This window comes from Aythya marila (genome assembly GCF_965140915.1).
Source record: "Aythya marila genome assembly, chromosome: 3".
In the NCBI taxonomy this organism is placed as follows: domain Eukaryota; kingdom Metazoa; phylum Chordata; class Aves; order Anseriformes; family Anatidae; genus Aythya; species Aythya marila.
Genome location: NC_139044.1, coordinates 33496919 through 33514931, shown reverse-complemented (window position 1 = coordinate 33514931; position 18013 = coordinate 33496919). Strand labels below are relative to the sequence as shown.

The following is an 18013-nucleotide window of genomic DNA, read 5'->3' as shown; positions in this document are numbered from 1 at the left end:
AAACCGAAAGAGAACCTGAGCGTGGGAGGAAAAACTTGTGACAGGAGGCTACTGATGCCCACGGAGACTTCCTCCGCCTGCCTCCTGCTGCGCTGCCCCTGTCCTCGTGGCCCTAAACCTCCCTTCCTGCCCGCCCGGAGGCACTTGTCACGGGCAGCTTGCTGGCAGCGAGCCTGCGGTCGGAGGCTGGCTGGCTGGTGACGCAGAGCCGAAGCGGCAGCTGCAGCCCAGGAGGGGAAGTCCTTGGCACTTTGCATGCGGCTGCTGCAAACTCTGCCCCGCAGCCACCGCCGAGCTGTGCCCAGGTGAGCTCCCGTGCAGGTGCGGGGCACGAGCGGGGCCGTCCCCTGCCGCTGGGTCCAGCTGGGGAGGCGTGCGCCTTGCAGAGGGGGAGAGGGACACCGATTGCAAAGGGTCACCTGCAAGCCGAGCTATCTAGGTAGCCTTCTGAGGACAGCCCGTTGCCTGGGGCAGTGGAAAGCAGCTGGATAAAGCAGATCCATGAGGAACATGGACAGTTTTGCTCTCAGGAGGAGAGCCCTGAGTCAGGAGAGACCTGGTCAGCAGCTGATGGGCACAGCCCCTTGGCCCAGCTGCTGTTTCAGCTTGGTCCTTGCATGCCGCCTGCTCTTGCCCCTGCAGCCCCCCCAGCTCAGCAGCACTGCAGCCAGCCTCGCCACCTGCCTGGTGCGAAGCAACGAGCTGCAGTGTGCACAGAGGGCAGACAAAACCCTCTCGGGGCGCTGCCAGCGAGCACCCCGGGGCTCGGGGACGCAGGAGCCACCCGCCTGGGCACCCCCGGCGCTGGGGGAATCCCGGGCAGGCGGGGCCGGGTGCGGCTGAGTCAGTGCGGGCAGGGGAGGAGGAGGAGGAGAAGGAGGAGGAAGAGGAGGAGGAGGAGGAGCCGCAGCGCTTTGCCTGTGCGCCGGCCGCCGCTCGCTGGCTTTGTGGCCATGAGCCCCCCGCTGCCGGGGGGCCCGGGGCGGGCGGGCGGTGGGCGCTGAGCGCGGAGCGATGGCGAGGGCGGCGGGCGGCGGGTGCCGCAAAGAGGCTGCGGGCTGGGAGGGCGACGAGGGGCAGTGCGACTCCGGCATCGAGTCCCTGCGCTCGCTGCCCGGCGGCCGGGACGCCCCGGCCGGCGTCGAGCCCCCGGTGCCCGCCGAGGAGCCCCCCGAGGAGAAGCGCCCCGCCGACGAGCCCCCCGCCGAGGAGCGCCTGGACTCCAGCTACGGCTCCGGAGCCCTCCCCGAGGCGCTGCCCCGGCTGCCGCCAGCCTGCGGGACCGAGGAGCCGCCGCCGGCAGCCAAGGGGCTGAGCAGGAGGCAGCTGGAGGCGCTCAACTTCGTCTCGGAGGATGGCGACACGTGAGTGAGCCCAGGGTGGCACGGCACGGCACGGCACGGCCCAACGCGGGGTGCTCAGCAGGGAGCTGGGGTGGGAGCACAGCAGCCAGGGGTGCGGAGCTCCCCGAGCCACGGGGAGAGCTGGGCTGCCCGCCCTGGTGGGTGGCAGAGACCCAAAAGGTCGCCCGTGTGCATGGCGCAACACCCCGAGGCCCGCGGATGGATGGTGGCTCTCTGCTGGAGGTGGCCTTGTGCACCAGCAGCGCTGTGATGTGCACCACGCCGTGACGGAGGGGACTGGCTCCTTTCAGAGGGGACCTGGCTCCTTTCAGGGCAGGGGGCTTCCCGCGGCTGCAGTGCCCTCCTCAAGGGCAAAAGCATTTCACCGGGGTTACTCGCTTTGGCTTCTGGTGACTGCGTTCAGCTAGCCACGGCTCTCCTCTGCTACATCCCCCTCGATGGATGGTTTCCATCACGAGTGCACGCAGTGTGCTCGCAGCTCAGGAGCCTTGCCCCGAGCCCAGGCTGGCATTTAACACTGAGTAATGGTGCAGGAGGAAGAGAAACTCTGAGGCACTGGCAGAAGCGAGGAAACAAACCTCTCGAGTCGTGCCCGTGCAGCGAGCGCGCTGCTGCTGGAGCTGCGGGGAGGCTGGCCTTGGCGAGACGGGAGCGAGCCTGGGTGTTTACTTCCTGGTTAGGAAGGAACCTGCACGGCTGCTAATGAGTTCATTAATGCTCCCTGTGGGATCTGCTCCGAGCACTGGCTGGGAGCCTGGCAGCGAGCAAGCTTCGCCCACGCGCGGCCACCCACGCTCCCCGGCGGGCGCAGGGACGGTGCTGGCTGCTGCGGGCCGGCCCGGAGCTCCCCTGTGCCATACTTCACCCTCTGTCCCGGCTGTAACACCACGGCCAGCGTGCCCGCAGGGAGAGCCACGGGTATTTTAGGCAGGCCTGTGGAAATACCACGGCAGAAGAGCAGCCCGGGGCTCACCCGGCGGCGGCGTTCGTCAGCGGATGCGGCTGTTTGGAGGCGCCGCGCGGGTCTGTGCTGCCAGGGGGCTGAGCCCTGCTTGTCAGACTTGCTCGGCCAGAGCCCAAGCTCACGCAAGCTTGTCATTAACTGGGGAAAAGTGAATCGGTGGAGCCCGAGTTGCCCCAGGCAGGAGAGGCGCTCCCAGCGCGCTCCGAATGGCTGCAGTTGCTCTTCTGTCTTCACTCTTTACGGCGCAGCTCGGAACAGGAAATCTGCAAAGGGCAAGGGAGGGAGCAAAAAGCCTGCTGGGGCGGCTCGCACAGCTCGGGGCTGGAGGGGTCAGCGCAGGGAGCCCGCTGCCAGTGCTGGAAAGAAACTGTATTCTTGTGGTCGGGGCGGCCAGGCTGCGGGCTCCTGCCTCTTCTATTCCTGGCTCTCCTCCTGACCCTGCGGGAGAGGTGGGTGGTGTTTATATTTAGCACTGCTGAGCATCCAGCACCGCCTCGAGCTGCCGTCGGTTTTGTGTGCAAAAGGAAACCGGGGCTGAGAGCAAAATGCTGTGAAAGTCCAGGGAACGGAGGCCTGTCAGGGTTCCCAAAGGAAAGGGATGAGATGGCCACGGGCTGCATCCCCTCCATCCAGCCAGCCAAACCTGGCGGCTTCTTGTCACCTCGGTCAGCTGCGTGTCTCCTCGCCCGCCGTGCTCCACCGTCTGCCCCAAAGCGGCCCCAGGCTGAGCGAGACCCGTCCCACCATTGCACCCCAGAAGCCTTGGGCAATCACGCTTCTCTGTAACGCTGTAATTCTGAAAACACAACGAGTTCGGGCCTTGGGCTGAGCAGTTCCTGTTTCCCCAGCTGCCCCGGCTTGGTACCCAGCAGCACCCAGAAGGGCACCGTGCTTGCCCAGAAGGATCTGGCCAAATTATCGGCTGCCCACGGCCCTGCCCTCCCACCTGCACGGCAGGGATGTTGCGGGCAGCGGGGTGTGCGTGCCAGGGGCTGTGTTTTTCAGCCTGGCACTTGTGGCAGAAGCACACGAGGGGGTGGCAGAGGCGAGGGGCGTGCTACACCAGCTGGAGAGCCAGCAGGGTCTTCCCGGGATGGCTTCCTGCAGGGAGGAGAGCGCTGGTGGATGCAGGGCGAAGGCACGGGGCTAAACCCAAGGGTTTCTCACTTAAAATTATCAGGGAGCCTGCTCGCGTGGGAAGGAAGTTGGGTAACGCGAGAGACGGGGGGGTGACGGCCGGCGAAACGCGTGGGCACCCCTACGCCAGCAGCCGGCTTCCAAGAAGCCTTTGCAGAAGCCTCAAAAGCCCTCGCCCAAACCGCCCCCGTGTGACCAACAGCCCTCTGCCCTGGGGGAGTCGGGGCTGTAGTAGCTGGGCAAGGGCGCAGAGAGGCAGGCAGGGGCAGGGCTGATGGCTGGGGTGTGCTTAGGGTCAGGATGTGCGTGCAGAGCGCGAGCCCAGCCAGGGCTGCTCCTGTCCTCCCCAAGCAGTCTCCTCCGAGGAGTTTTGGAAACTCCGTCTCTTCCTCGCAGCCCGGCTCCTCTTTGTGCTGCGCTGCGTCCCGCTGGGATTGCTCGGCGTGGAAGCGAGGAGCGGGGCTTTCCAGCGGCAGGGGTGGCGAGCTGCGAGGAGCAGGCAGCGCAGTTGGCGTGGCCTGGCCTCCGAACAAGCTCAACCTTTGTTAGGAGTCACCGAGGAAAACCCCCTCCTGCCTGGCCTCGCCGGCCAGACGCGTGAGCCCGGCGTCCTGGGAAAGGGGTGGGTGTGGGATGGCTCCTTTGGGGTGGGATGGGATGTGAGGGGACGGTCTGTAGCATTCCAGCACTTGGGAAGACCTCCCCGTTTGCTTGGGTCCGTGGCAGCCCCGGCGAGCTCGGGGGAGGCAGGATTGAGAGGTGTCAGCGCAGGAAACCAGGCAGCGCTTCCTCTCTCCAGGGCTGCACGTTCTGCCTGAAGCCTTTCCCTTTCTTAGGGCTTCTGCCACGGGTACCCCACCCCACGGCGATGCTCCCCGGGCGGTGGTGGGCCAGCTGGTGGCACCGATGCTCGGGGGTCCCCCCGGCAGGCAGATCTCAGCACGCACCTCCTGCAAGCGGGGACGGAGCCCTTCTGGGCAGGCGTGTGTGCGCGGTGGGGAGCAGCACCTCGGGGCAGGGGGAGCAGAGGAAGCCCGACTTCCTCCTTCCAGCAGCGAGTGCTGCCCCGTCTGCTGATAAGAAATCACGTGCCGGTGACTCGTGGGCTGAGCTGCGTTAGCAAGGGCTGGGGGAGTAAATTTGGGTAAATTTGGTGATGTTCTGGGCTCCCCGTGACTGTGGTAGCCCGGGGGGGTCTTCCCTGCTGAGCCCTCGCCTGCTGAGGATCGAGCACGAGGCCTCCTCTCGCCTCTTTTAACCACTTTTCCCCCGAAGTTCCTGGCGTCTGCAGGGGTCACACGCTTGCAAACCTGACCTGACGCAGCGAAGGCCTCTCGAGGCCGTGCTGGCGAGAGGTTTTTCCCTGCTCTGATGACTTCAGCCTGCCCTCGAGGATGCCTCCTCAGGCTTTCTGCCTGCACAGGCTCACCTCGGCGCTGGGCTGCCCGCACTGCTCCTCCTGGCAGAGAGAGGTTCCTGCTGCTGCCCGAGGAAGCGGTTAGCGGGGCAGGATGAAGGCTGGAGCAGGGGAGCGGGGCAAGCGTGGAATTCCCCCGCTGTTTTCCTCCCCGCTCGCGCTCCTCTGCCTTGCTGCTGATGCCATTTCCTCCCGCTAACGAGCTCCCCTTGTGCAAAAAAAAAAAACGCCTGCACGGCTTCCTACTCCTCTGCTCAGGCGAAACGGGGAGCTGGGAGCAAATTGTTCCCGTGGACAGCACGGGTGCACCTAAACGGGGACCTCCTGGGACGCGGTGCTGCCGGGTGCTCGAGCCGGGGGCATCCCAAGGGGCAGCCCTGACCCCCTGCCCGTGTGCGTGGGCTGGCAGCCTTCCCCCTGCCCACAGCCCCTCTATTCGCTCGCTGCCCTTTCCAAAACTCCCCGCTGGCCTCTCCAAAAGCTCTCCATGGCCAAGGCTGCTCGCACACGTGCTCCCCGTGGGCTCATCCCGCCCCGCTGGCCGCTGCGCGATTCCCCCGGCAGCTCGCTGCCCCTGCAGCCGTTTCGGGAAGTTGAGGCCTGGCGGATGAGGAAAGAGGGGAACGAATGCAGAAACGAAAGCACGGCAGGAGGCTGTGCCTGGGTGGAGAAGGAAGGCACAGGGGGTGGAAAATAAAAATAGAAATAGAAATGCAGTCCTGCGAAGCGGGCACGTCCCAGCATCGAGGTGAAAGGCTGAGCTCCGGGAAGGGTCGCTGGCGGTGCAGCCTCCGCCCCCCCTGCAGCAAAGATGTCCAAATTTTGGCGTCAGCTTCCACGCTGGGCTCACGTGGAGCTGCAGGGCCGCCCGTCCCGGGGCGAGGGAGGTGCTGCTGGGGTTTCCACCTCCCCCGTGTGGCCGCCCCACCTGTGCCCACGTGGGGACAGGGTGGCGTGGGGCATGGGGGATTCCTGAGGGGTGCTCTCCCCCCCTCCGGCACGCCGCCTCTGGGCACAGCTCTCTCCCCCGGGAGCCAAGTTGGGCTCTGGAAAGTGAAAGCAGCAGGGGTTTAAAGTTCAACCTGAATGGCTTCGGAAAGTCCCCGGGCTGAGCTGAGGGCTCCGTACCTGCGAGCGGCACATCCTGCCCTCCCCTCGCACGTGGCGCCCGGGAGCGGGCTTGGAGAAGCAGGGGCTGTCCCCGGCAGCGGGCAGAGGCCACCCTGGTGCAGGTGCAAACCCATCGGGGCATCTCCCTGCCCTGATTGCTCCCTCGGGGCCGTGGGAGCCCCGCTGAGGGCAGGGGGAGCACCTGCAGCTGGTCCACCAGCCCCCTGCCCTCCCCATGAGCATCGGCGGTGCGGGGTGCACTCGGCGGCCTCGTGGAGGCAAAATGTGGGTGTCCTCTGCTTCCCACGGGGAATTCCCTGCTGCGTCGTGACCTGGGGCTTCCCCGGGGACGCGGCCCTTTGGGCACAGCCTCTCCGCAGGCAGCGGGGTGAGGAGGAACTTGCTTGTTTCGCCACCAAAAATGGGGCTCGCCTGAGGGTGCCTGGGGTGCCAGGTGCTGGTTTGGCCCGTGGAGGAGGTGGCTTTGCTGGGCTGCTCGGGCTCTGCGCCCTTCCACCTCCCTCCTGCCTTCAAGAGCTGTCCTGCACCTCCACCCCACGCCCTCCTGGGGCCCAGACCCCTGTGCAGGAGGGGCTGGGGCACAGCAGGTTAGCGAGGCCGGGCTGGAAACTCCCTCCGGGCTCGCTGCTGCTGCTCTCACTTCTGTTCTGACTGCGCGTGGACAGCGAGGACCGGGGCGAAACCCGCACGAGCATCACGGCAGGAAGGGGAAGGGACGAGTGGGATGGGAAGGAAATCTGCCCTCAGGTTGGGGCAGCCCAGGCTGCCGGGGCGTCAAACAGCCGTGGGTGCTGGGGACTGGGGCTCTCTGCTGGCCACCGAGCTCTGCGGGGAGCTCTGGTGTCCCTCTGCCCGGCGCCAGCATTGCCAAAGGGGAAGGATGTGGAAGGGAAAAGAGGAAATCGGCGTGGTCTGGCGGAGAGGCTGGCGCGGGGATTGTGCCACACAGGTGGACTTGGATCGCTGCTGGGCTCCTGCCTGGCTTTTGCTGACCACCCTGGTGCAGGGGAAAGCAGAAGTGTCGTCCTGCGCGGCCAGCAGCGGGGAGCTGGAATTCCCCTGGCAGCCACCCGGCTCCAAGCCTCCCACCCAGCGGCCAAAGCCAGCCCTCGGGCTCTCCGCTACGCCTCCCGGCCTCGTCCATCCTCCCAGGGCTGGAGGCCCGTCTGCGTGATGGGGCCAGAGAGAGGACCCGCCGGTGCTCAGAAGGGACAGATGGGTCACATGGGACTGATTTTTCCTTTTTTTTTTTCCACCTCTGTCCCCTCTGCAGGTTGGTTCACCTGGCCATTATCCACTGCGCCCCCGATGTGGCTCTCTTCTGCATTGCTCACCTGCCCAGGGAGATGCTGGAGACCCAGAATGACTTTTTCCAGGTATGTGGCTGTGATGGGCAGAAGAGGAGGGCGGGTGCCACCCCGAGCAGGCACCCAATCCACCTGCCCTTTCCCCGGGGGTTCCCCACCCACACGCCGCAGAGCACGGCGAAGGTCCCGTGTGAGCAGTCCCTTTTCGGGGAGGAGAAAACCCAGGGGGAGGGAATCGGCATCTCCCAGCACTGAGTGTGAAGGGATGCCCCCCCAGCCCCCTAATTCTGCCCCCTGCTCCTCGCCAGACCCCGCTGCACCTGGCCGTGTACCTGGAGCAGCCCGTTGTGGTCGAGGCGCTGATGCGCAAGGGAGTCAACCCGGGGCTGCAGGACCGCAACGGCAACACCCCGCTGCACCTGGCCTGCGAGCAGCAGTACCTCTACTGCGCCCAGCAGCTGCTGCAGGGCACGGCCGAGCCCCCCGAGCACCACCAGGACCTGCAGCTGCAGAACTGGCAAGGTGAGACCTAGAGGGCGACGGCTCTGCTTCGCCTACGCGCGAGCCCGGCCGCGCGGGGTGCTGAGGGTGGCTCTCTCCTGTCTCCCCGCCCCAGGCTTGGCCTGTCTGCACATCAGCACCTTGAAGGGGAACATCGAGATGATGTCCCTGCTGCTGCAGAGCGGCGCCAACATCGACGTTCAGGTGAGGACGGGCTGCCGCGCGGACGTCCCCCGGCTTTGGGGCAGGGAAGCGCTCCGCTTGGATGGGGTGGAGAGGAAGGATCAGGGTGGGTGGGGGGCTCTGGGGACCCTACACCCACATCCCTGTTGTCCGCAGGAGGGCACGAGCGGCAAGACCCCGCTGCACCTGGCGGTGGAGTGCTGCAACCGCAGAGCCGTGCAGTTCCTGCTGCTCAACGGGGCCTACGTGGACGCCCAGATGTACAACGGCTGCACCCCGCTGCACCTGGCCGTGTGCCACAGGGACGCCGCCATCGCCTCCATCCTCTCGCACTCCGGGGCTGACACCCTGCTGAGGAACATGGAGAACGAGACGGCCCAGGACCTGGCTGACGGCAACGACGACGTGAGTGCGGGCAGTGCTGCCAGCCCCTCGTGGGGCAGCACCTCCCCGGGGAGGCGGGTGGCGGGGGGGACCGGCGGAGAAGCAGCCTGGATGCTGACACAAAAAAACCTTTGGTCTCTGCAGCTCCTTGCCTTGCTGCCCTTCGACGACCTGAAGATCTCGGGGAAGCCCGTGGTGTGCTCTGAGTGAGCGGCTGGACTCCTTGGCCCGGCGGGCAGCCTCCTCGCCCTGCGCTGTTGCCCTGATGCCCGCCGGGACCCTGCCTGCCCGCGGAGCCATGCTGGGAGACGTCTCACCCTCCCGGGAGAGATGTTTTGTTGGCCTCAGGCTGCCTTCCTGGACGGTGGGAGGTGGCACCATGAGCACTACACATGGGGAAGGCTTTTTTTTCTAGGCTTCGTGCCCAGCAGGACTGAATTTCCCCTCCCTGGCACGGGTGTGAATCGCTGGGCTCTGCGGGCTCCCGCTTGCCCCAGGTTGGAGCAGGAGAGGACTCCTTTATCACACCGCACAGGGGACGGAGCGTCCCCTGGCACCCCAAACACCAGCAGAACAAGTGTGGGGTGAGCAGGAACCCCTCGCTCTAATAAATGTTTGTTCTGACTGTGGGCGCCCCAGGTCTCGTGTGATCCAACCCACCCCGCTCCCCGCCTGGCACCACGGTGAGGGGCAGCGGGGAGCAGAGGGGAGCGGGGAGGAGGGGGGATCCCCGCCTGCAGAGCCTGTTTCGGGTTCATGGGGGGCCCAGCCCCATGCTTGGTGCTCTGTCCCCCCACCCAGCACTCGCCATGGGGGCTGAAGAGGCAGAGCACGGGAAGTGCCAGAAATGGGGTGACGGATCCTTGCTTCTGCTACCACGCCTGACGTCCTGCTGCCACGGTTCCTCTTCTGCACCCAGTGTGAAAGATCCCGACCCACCTCCTGGCGCAGGAGGTTGTCTAAAAGCTTTGCGTTCCCCCATGGCAGGCTGATTTCCACACCCCTCCTGCTGCTCGCCTCCCTCCCCTGCCCCCTCTGCAGCGCACGCCCCAGGGAACCAGCCCCGTGGGTGCTGCGGGGAGGGAGGCAGGAGCTGCCTGACCCCACCTGGGCTGGGGAAATCCCCTGCTTGCTGCTCCCATCGCCTGGGGCAGGGCTTTGGGGGGGAAGGAGATGCCCCAGAGCCGCTGGCCTTCCTCATCCCTTCCTGGAAGGACGGGCGTGAGGGAACGTGGCCGGGAACAGCAGCACCTCCCCGGAGCTGCCCAGGGCGCTTCAGCAGCCATGGGGGAGACGGCTCGGCACCAGCTTGGGGTGGGAGGGAGGGAGGGAGGGAGGCGGAAAAAGCCAGAATCAAGCCATCTGCACTTCGTATTTTCTTTTTTTTTTTTTTAATAAAAGTGTGGTGTTTTTTTTAAACGAGTGTCACAAGATGCTTCTGGGCGGCCTCGTGGGGGCCACCTCTACCTGTGTGCGGGGTGTTTGGGGTGTGGGGATTTGGGGATGGTGTGGGGATTTGGGGCTGTGGGGCCTGCCGGGCGGCCCGAGGCCTCCCCGTGGCGGTGCCCGGCCCCTCCGCGGCGGCAGGGGGCGGTGTGGGGCGGGCGGCAGGGGCATGGCCGCCGCCGGGAGCGGGCCGAGGGCAGGCGGCCGGGAGCGGGGCCGGGCCGCAGCGGGCCGCAGGTGGGCAGCGGGGGGCGAGCCCGGGGGGCGAGCCCGGGGGCCGAGCCCGGGGGCCGGGGCCGCTTCTCCTCCTCCCCCGGGACCTGAGGGGGTGGCGGCAGCACGGCGGCGCCGAGCGGGGCCCGGCGGCTTCCAGCCCCGCTGTGGGGAAGGGAGACGTGGCCGGCGGGGAGGGCGTGGGGCTTTGCTCGGCTTCGCAACCCCAAATTCCCAACCCCAAGGCGCTGAGGTTGACGGCAGGGCCGGCAGGGGGGTGTTGGGGGGCATCCTGAGGAGCCCCGGTTTGGCTGGGAGACGGGACGGCGACAGGGTGAGCTCCCCCCCCGGGCAGCCCCGCAGCTGCCCACACTGGGCTCAAGCTGCAGGATTTGAGGGGTTGGTAAAATCCTAAGCAGCTCGGGAAGCAGCTCGGAGCTGCTTTCTGCCCCAGAGCAGCCCTTTAGGTTCAAACACCCTCTCCCATCCTGGGAGCCCCGGCTTCCCTGTGCGAGTGCTCCCGAGCCAGAGCAAACACCGTGAACAGCTGCTGACGAAGTCCCAGGGGCCTTTCCTGCCCGACATCTCTGGGGTGGGATCTGGGTGCTGGCTGCGTGCTGGTAGTAGCCCACCGCCCGCCTCCCCGTGCCCACAGATTTTGTGTTCCCCTCGTGCTGGCTGCGCTCCCCGCCATGGCTGCTGGGGAAGAGTTCCCCCCTGCCCTGCAGGACGCCTGGGGGGACTTCTGGCTCTTCCGTTTCTTCGTCAACGCTGCTGGCTACGCGAGTATCGTGGTGCCAGGGTTCCTCCTCATCCAGTACTTCAAGAGAAAGAACTACCTGGAGACAGGTAAGGGCAGCAGCTTCCCTTCCACCTCCTGCCTCCCCCGCGGTTAGCAAGGAGGGAGGCTGTGCCTCTCCGGCTGTGGTGGTGAATTCTCTTCTCTTACCCCCTCCAGGCCGAGGCATTTGCTTCCCTGTCATCAAGTCGTGCGTGTTCGGCTCCGAGGTGAAGTCCGCACACCCGGACGATGGCTCCCTGCCGCCCCGAGCAGAGCCCACGGAGTCCTCCACAGCCCGACAGATCCTGAAGCTGCTCTTCTGTGCTGCTGGGCTGCAGGTAGGCACCCTGCACATTTCCATGGCCTTCCTGCTCCGGGAGGCGCAGCTGGACACTGGGTTTGTGCCCCCAGCCCCTTGAAGGCCAAGGATGCAGCGCTGTCCTGGGTGGCTGGGCTGGAGGCAGGGGCACAGCCTCTCCTGCGGGGCTGCTGCGTCACCTCAGAGCTGTTCTGCTGGTGTCATCTGAGTTGGGACAGCTCGTCTGTCTGAGCCATGAATAGGGAAAACTCTGAGTGTCAGCAGGGTTATTAGGGCTGCTTTTGTTCCAGCCCTTATCAGAGCAGCAGGTAGTTTGAGCCCGCTTAATTCCCAGGGTCACCTCTGGGGGCTGCTGCGTACTGCTGCCCTTCAGCTACAGAAAAAAAAAAAAAAGAGGAATTTTTAATTTTAGCTCTCTCAGGTCTCATCTACAGCTGAAGCTTTTTGGGTCTGTGAGGACTAAAAATAATTTCTGTGCTACGAAACCCGCAGCCAGCAGAAGACTCCCACATCCTGGCCTACTGTTCAGTGCCCACGCAGCCGTGCTGCGAGGACACCCCCAAGTCATTTCGTGTCTCTGCACCGCGGTTTCTCGGGAGGGGATGGATGATGGGAGAGGTCTGTGCTCCTTTTGGGAGGTGCCGTGGCACCAGGGCTGCACAAATAGCAGAGGTGACAGCCAGTGATCATCCCCAGAGGAGCATCTCATCTGCTGGGTTTAAAACTAGGTTTGGTTTGGATGGGCCTGGGGAGTTGGAAGTGAAAACCGATGCGGAGGCCACTGGGAGAGGCGCCAGGCCCTACTGCAGGGAGCTGGCACCGAACCCACGGCAAGGCATCGGTAACGTCCCCCGGCCCTGCCCGCATGGTTCAGCAGGCAGCTCAGAACAACTGCTCCTTGTGCGCTGGGGTGTCGCTCTGTGGGCTTCTCTTCCCGGGAGGAGGCTGAAAACGGGGCAGGGCTGGTTCAGTTCGGGACTGGCTGTTCCCAGCTGTGACCACGAGGAGCAGCGGGCTGGCCCCGTCCTTCCTGCCCCAGCAGGGCCCTGAGTCCGTGCTCCTCCCGCTTCGCAGGCCTCCTACCTGACGTGGGGCGTCCTCCAGGAGCGCGTGATGACGAGGACGTACGGCGCCACCGAGACGGACCCCGGTGAGAAGTTCAAGGACTCCCAGTTCCTCGTCTTCATGAACCGCATCCTGGCCTTCACGGTGGCCGGGCTGTACTGCGCCCTGACCAAGCAGCCGCGCCACGGGGCGCCCATGTACAAGTACTCCTTCGCCTCCCTCTCCAACATCCTCAGCAGCTGGTGCCAGTACGAGGCGCTCAAGTACATCAGCTTCCCCACCCAGGTGCTGGCCAAGGCCTCCAAGGTGATCCCAGTGATGATGATGGGCAAACTGGTGTCCCGCAAGAGTTACGAGTACTGGGAGTACCTGACGGCCGCCCTCATCTCCGTGGGGGTCAGCATGTTCCTGCTGTCCAGCGCTCCCCACCGGCACGCCTCCACCGTCACCACGTTCTCGGGCGTGGTCCTCCTGGCCGGCTACATCGTCTTCGACAGCTTCACCTCCAACTGGCAGGACGCCCTCTTCACCTACAAGATGTCCCCCGTGCAGATGATGTTCGGCGTCAACGTCTTCTCCTGCCTCTTCACGGTGGGCTCGCTGCTGGAGCAGGGCGCCCTGCTGGAGTCGCTGCGCTTCATGGCCCGCCACTCGGAGTTCGCGGCCCACGCCGTGCTGCTCTCGGTGTGCTCGGCCTGCGGCCAGCTCTTCATCTTCTACACCATCAACCAGTTCGGCGCCGCCGTCTTCACCATCATCATGACGCTCCGCCAGGCCTTCGCCATCCTCCTCTCCTGCCTCATCTACGGCCACACCGTCACCGTGGTGGGCGGGCTGGGCGTCGCCGTCGTCTTCCTGGCCCTCTTCCTCCGCGTCTACGCCCGCAGCCGCATGAAGAAGCGCAGCAAGAAGCTGCCGCCCGGCGACACCCCCGCGCAGAAGGTTTAGGCAGCCGGCGCCCCTCCGAGCTGTGCCCGCTGTCCCGCCTCCGCCGGGGGACCCCGCCGAGGAGCGGGGTCGGGGTAGGGGCAGGCTGGAGCAGCGACTCGCTTTTCCAACTGCTTTTCCCGGGGAAGGGGCTGCGGCGAGGCCAGGCTGCCGCAGCCCCAACCCTTTTTCTTTGCCTTAACGGGTCGGAGGCTTCCAGCCGAGGCACTGGGGGAAACCAGCGTGGAGCTGCTGGTGCTCCTGCCCCGCCCGTGCCTCGTGGCGTCCCTCCAAGGTCACTGATTGAACAAGGGAGCTTTTTTTTCCCAGCCCCGTCTTGCCTCTGGCTGACACGTCTCCACATTTCGGTCACGACTCCAGGGCTCAGCAGGAGGAAGCAAAACACTAGCGCTGCCTTGGGGACGGCCCTACGACGAGGGAAGCGCCGAGCTGAGCCTGTGCCGGGGCTGGGAGCAGAGGACAGAAGCTGCCAGCCCCTCCAGCCCCCTTCCCAGGAGGTGCTCCAGGTAGGACAGGTGCGGCTCTGAGGCAGCCCGTCCTACCCCAGGCCTGGGATCTGCTCCGGGCAAGCTGGAGTCGAGGCCAGGACCTCAGAGTTTGGGTTCGGCAGTCCCTCGCCCCAGCTCCACGTCCCTTTTCGCAGCTCCCCAGGCTCGCTGAGCCCTGTAGGTTACTTTTCGGTTCCAGCCACTGCTGTTACAGGCCAAAGGCCGCAGCGCCCAGAAGCCCGGGGGCACCTCCAGGCTGCTTCTGGGCCGCATGGTTGCTGTTCAGAGAAGCACAACCACCACCCACCCTCCTCATCATTTCGCATCTTTTTTTTTTTTCCCTGCCAACTGGAGGCACTGACCCCGGCTTTCTTAGGGTCTTGCCAGAGCCCCCCCAGTGCCTGGAGGCCTGCGGGGGGGGCAGAGCCCGCTGCAGTGCCTTGTCCCCGCGCCGCAGGGGACAGAGCACGCGGGCACCAGCAGGGAAGGGGCAGGGGGGCCACTCCCAGTGCTCTTTTTTCCCCAGGAGCCCGGCGTTTTGTGGCTGCCCCCGGCCTCCCCCACGCGAGCTGACTGAGAAGCCAGCAGGTTTTGGTACTTTTGAAAGGCAACTTTTTTTCCTCTATTTTATTAAATTAAAGATATGCTGCATATAGTACCCTGGGGGTAAACGTTCTTTTATTTTTTTATTTTCTCTACCTGGAAGGAGGGGAGCAACCCTCCCCAACCCCTCCCCAAGTCTCTCTGGGACCACAGAGCGAGATCCCTGCAGGCACAGCTGGGCAGCACAGTCAGGAAACAGAATTTACGGGGTGCACATGCACCAACACCAGCTCCACACACCCCATCCGCCCGCCCAGCGCATGCCTTGCGAGAGCCCTGGGACTCGGTGTCCCTTCCCCTGCCAAACCCAGGAGCTGGCGTGGCAGAGGGTGACAGCCCCACAGCTGGGGCAGTGCGAAGGGCACGTGAACCAGAGGTGCTGCCTCTCGGCCATGCAGGAAACTGGAAAAGACACAGCAGCAAGATGCTGAGCCCAGGAGCAGCAGGACACAGGTGGGAGGGAAGGTGGAGGCCAGCCCACAGCAGCATGTGCTCACAGCCTGGCTCGGCGTGCCCAGCTGGCAGGCACAGCTTGAAAATGTTTGTTCCCGAGCTGCGGGGCTCTGGCCGAGCTGCTGCCCAGCTGGGGATGAGCCCTGCACAGCAGGGCCCGTGTCACCTACCTGCACGGCACGCCCCGCAGGGTTCGGGCACCAACACCAAACACAAGGGGCCCCCCCCGTGTAAACCCAGTCCAGTTGGTACTTTAATTCCAGTAGAACAACATCAGAAAAATACATGAGAGAGAACCAAGCCGACCAAAAGACACCCTGCTCCAGGGAGGGAGCAGCTCAGAAGGGCTCTCCCCCCACCTGACGGACTGAAAGCCCCAAGGACAGGCAGCCTGGAGCTGCCCGAGGCACCCACTACTGACAGACAGGGAACTGTGTCTCCCTTCCTCCCCCCCCCAAATCAAAGGGAATCCAAAGACACCCCCGAGGGGTCAGCAGCAGCCGGGGGGATCAGCCCCCTTCCCAGCGGTGAGGTGGGTTGGAGGCCTGGCAGGAGACACAGGAGGTTTGCCCCTACTTTGGTCCACCTCTTCCATGCGGGACATGTCTTCCTCTCCCTCCAGAGCGGGGATTTCATCGGGGGGAGCTGCGCTGGGCTCCTCTGCGGACACCTCATCTTCATCAGTGCCTAAAAGGAGAGGAGAGGGATGGGAGAGGGGGGTCAGCACCTTCACAGTGACTGGCAGCAGGTTAAGATGACCCCATTATGAGGAGACCTGCAGTAAGCTCAACGCTGAGCTTCTCCTCAGTGTTGAGGATAAGCAGGGATCCTCAGAGCAGCTCCAGGATTGCTGCACGGAACGGTCTGGACGGCTCAGCCAGCGCCTCCAGCACCTACTGCGCGTTCCCCACACTGACCCTCTCCCATCAATGCACGTATTTGGGTCAGTGCCCCTTGCCTGCAGCCTGGCTGGGGCACCACTGAGTGGGGCCCAGGAGCCCTCAGCTCCGTACCAAAGCACAACAGAAGTGATGGCTTCGGGTACACGCTGGAAAGGAGCCCCCTGTCTCTGCCAAGAAGCTAGCGTGGCCCAGGACCCACCTTGACAGCCAGGTGGTCCCCCCAGTGAGGCTTTTGTAGAACTCGCCGTACTCTTCCTGGGTGATGTCGTCAGGGTTGCGGGTCCAAATAGGCTTGGTCTTGTTCAGCTCCTCCTGGTCAATGTATTTCTCCTTAATTTTCTTGGTGTTTTTTTCTTGCCTTTATCTCCTTCCTCCTCGTCAGAGCCCACATCCTCAATTTTGTGTTTCTCCTCATCCTTGGACTCTTCTTCTCACCTTTCTCCTCCTCTGCCTCATCATCACTGATCTTTCTCACACTCCTTCTCCAGCTGTGGAGGAAAGGACAAGAAAATCAGCACCACAAGCCCAGGTCTAGCACCAAGCGAACATCACCAGGAATCCTTCTCCATGTGAGGTATCCTCCTGGGTGCAATACAAGGCCCAACCCATGTAACACCTGGAAATGGAGCTTATCACCAGCGCAGCCCTCACAGCCCTTCCAGGATCTACATAAGCAGGAACTGTTCAAGGGAATAGCAGGCAAGAAACCCTCCTCTCTCTGTGGCTGGTCTGGATGACCCCCAGCTGCACCAATACAAGTCCAACAGTGTGGCTGAACATTTCACTTCCAGTTAGCCCCCAGCCTCATACTACCTCTAGCAACACAAGCTGGAAGCTGCTCTTTCCTAGCTGATCCCTCCTCTCACCCCCCCCTCACTCCTCCCTCCAGCCTTTCCGGGGTCCCCCAGTTCTTCTCTTACATACAGGAAGCATGATGGGGTAGCCGATGAACTGGGAGTGCTTCTTCACCACCTCTTTGACCCGCCTCTCCTCCAAGTACTCTGCCTGGTCCTCCTTCAGATACAAGTTCACTTTGGTGCCTCATCTGATGGGCTCACCTGTAGTGTGAGAGGACAAAGATTTGTGCTTCAGGGCACTGCGTTAAAGGGCAGAGTACAACAGGAACTAACCCCTTGAGCCTAACCGCTGCTTGGTATCTCAACATTACCATGAGTGATTAACAGGACAGTCCAGCTCTACGGAGCACCAGGGAAAGGGTCATGCCTAGCAGAGAGACACACTTGGCTTTGTGTGACACGTACCGTGGTCAGACCGGACAGTGAAGGAGCCCCCAGCTGATGACTCCCAAGCGTTGTCACTGCTCATCATTGTCGTGCTTGGTAATGACAACCACCTCCTCGGTAGGCAGAGTAGAAACCCACACCAAACTGCCCAGCCATGGACATGTCTGCACCAGCCTGTGGAGGGGGAGAAACACTAATGGAGCAGGGAGGACATGGGAAAGGCATGCAACTGATTCAACCAACAAAGAGCTGCATCAGTATGCACACATTAAGGAGCAAGTGCTAGCAGGCAGCCAGCCCTACTCTCAGCACCTCCCTGCTGCTGTAGAGGTGGAGAAACACTGCAGGAGGCCAGCAGCTCCCACAGCCAGAAAGGCAGCAGGGCTGGGGTTATACAACAACACCAGACAGTGCCCAGGCCCTTGGGATCCCAGACACCCCCAAACAACCCACCTGCAGGGCTTCCACGAAGGCCTTGGTGCCGGATTTGGTGATGATGCCCAGGCTGTTGATGAGATCAGCTTCCATCATTCTGATGCCCGTGTCCACCAGGGCGAGCGTGCACTCCCAGGGGCTGGGGACTAGGTCGATCGCGAGGTCCTCACCGCTGTCGAGCTCTGAGGGGTCGGTCAGGCTCTCGTAGCGGATCTTATCCAGCGCCTTGGGGACAGGGCGATGCCTCCCGCTGCCTCCCTGCTCAGCACCCCCCTCCCCTCACCGCCCCAAGGGTCTCCCAGAGGGCCCCAGCCGACAAGGGGCTGCTCACGTCGGAGGCGTTGGAGATGAGCTCCCGCAGGCTGAAAGGGGCGCTAGAAGGGGACAGGGACAGGACGGGGACAGAAGGGTAATGCCCGGCCCGGCCCACCCCCTCTCCCCGCTCCTTACCTGGCCGCCCGCGATCGCCCGCCGCGAAATGCGAACAGAGCCCCCCCGCCGCCCTTTTATAGGCTGGGCGCCGCCCCGCCCCAGCCGCCGGCTCCCTCCGCCTTAAAGCGGCCACGGACCGCGCTGCTTCCAGCCGCCGTTCAGCGGAGCCTCGTCACGGCCTCCCAACCCTTATCTCCTCCTCATATCTCGTCAGATACTCAGGTGCCCTCCTCTCCGCGCTCCCACCCGGCTCAACGCGGCAGTCCTGTAGGTGGGTCCCCCCCAGTGCCCGTTTA

General features: G+C 64.2%; 2 protein-coding genes and 1 long non-coding RNA gene across 4 annotated transcripts; 2 read left to right on the top strand and 1 right to left on the bottom strand.

Annotated features, from left to right (window-relative positions):
• Positions 1–919: 919 nt before the first annotated feature.
• NFKBIE (NFKB inhibitor epsilon) lies at positions 920–9013 on the top strand. The gene is made up of 6 exons (XM_082756069.1): positions 920–1364; positions 7287–7389; positions 7629–7842; positions 7937–8025; positions 8161–8409; positions 8533–9013. Exons 1-6 carry the CDS (start codon positions 1015–1017, stop codon positions 8596–8598), a joined length of 1071 nt encoding a protein of 356 aa, XP_082612195.1. The 5' UTR covers positions 920–1014; the 3' UTR covers positions 8599–9013.
• Positions 9014–9988: 975 nt separating this feature from the next.
• Positions 9989–14277, top strand: SLC35B2 (solute carrier family 35 member B2). The gene is made up of 4 exons (XM_082756068.1): positions 9989–10071; positions 10703–10896; positions 11006–11166; positions 12222–14277. The coding sequence occupies exons 1-4, from the start codon at positions 10004–10006 to the stop codon at positions 13158–13160; spliced, it is 1362 nt and encodes a 453-aa protein (XP_082612194.1). The 5' UTR covers positions 9989–10003; the 3' UTR covers positions 13161–14277.
• Positions 14278–14437: 160 nt separating this feature from the next.
• LOC309876122 lies at positions 14438–17950 on the bottom strand. Of its 2 annotated transcripts, none has more exons than XR_014317121.1 (5): positions 17304–17950; positions 16869–17024; positions 16531–16664; positions 15806–16094; positions 14438–15391 (listed from the first exon to the last, which is right to left on the bottom strand). It is a non-coding gene; the product is annotated as an uncharacterized lncRNA (long non-coding RNA). The 2 variants fall into 2 exon arrangements; XR_014317122.1 differs by having other exon boundaries at positions 16592–16664; positions 17304–17924.
• Positions 17951–18013: the final 63 nt, after the last annotated feature.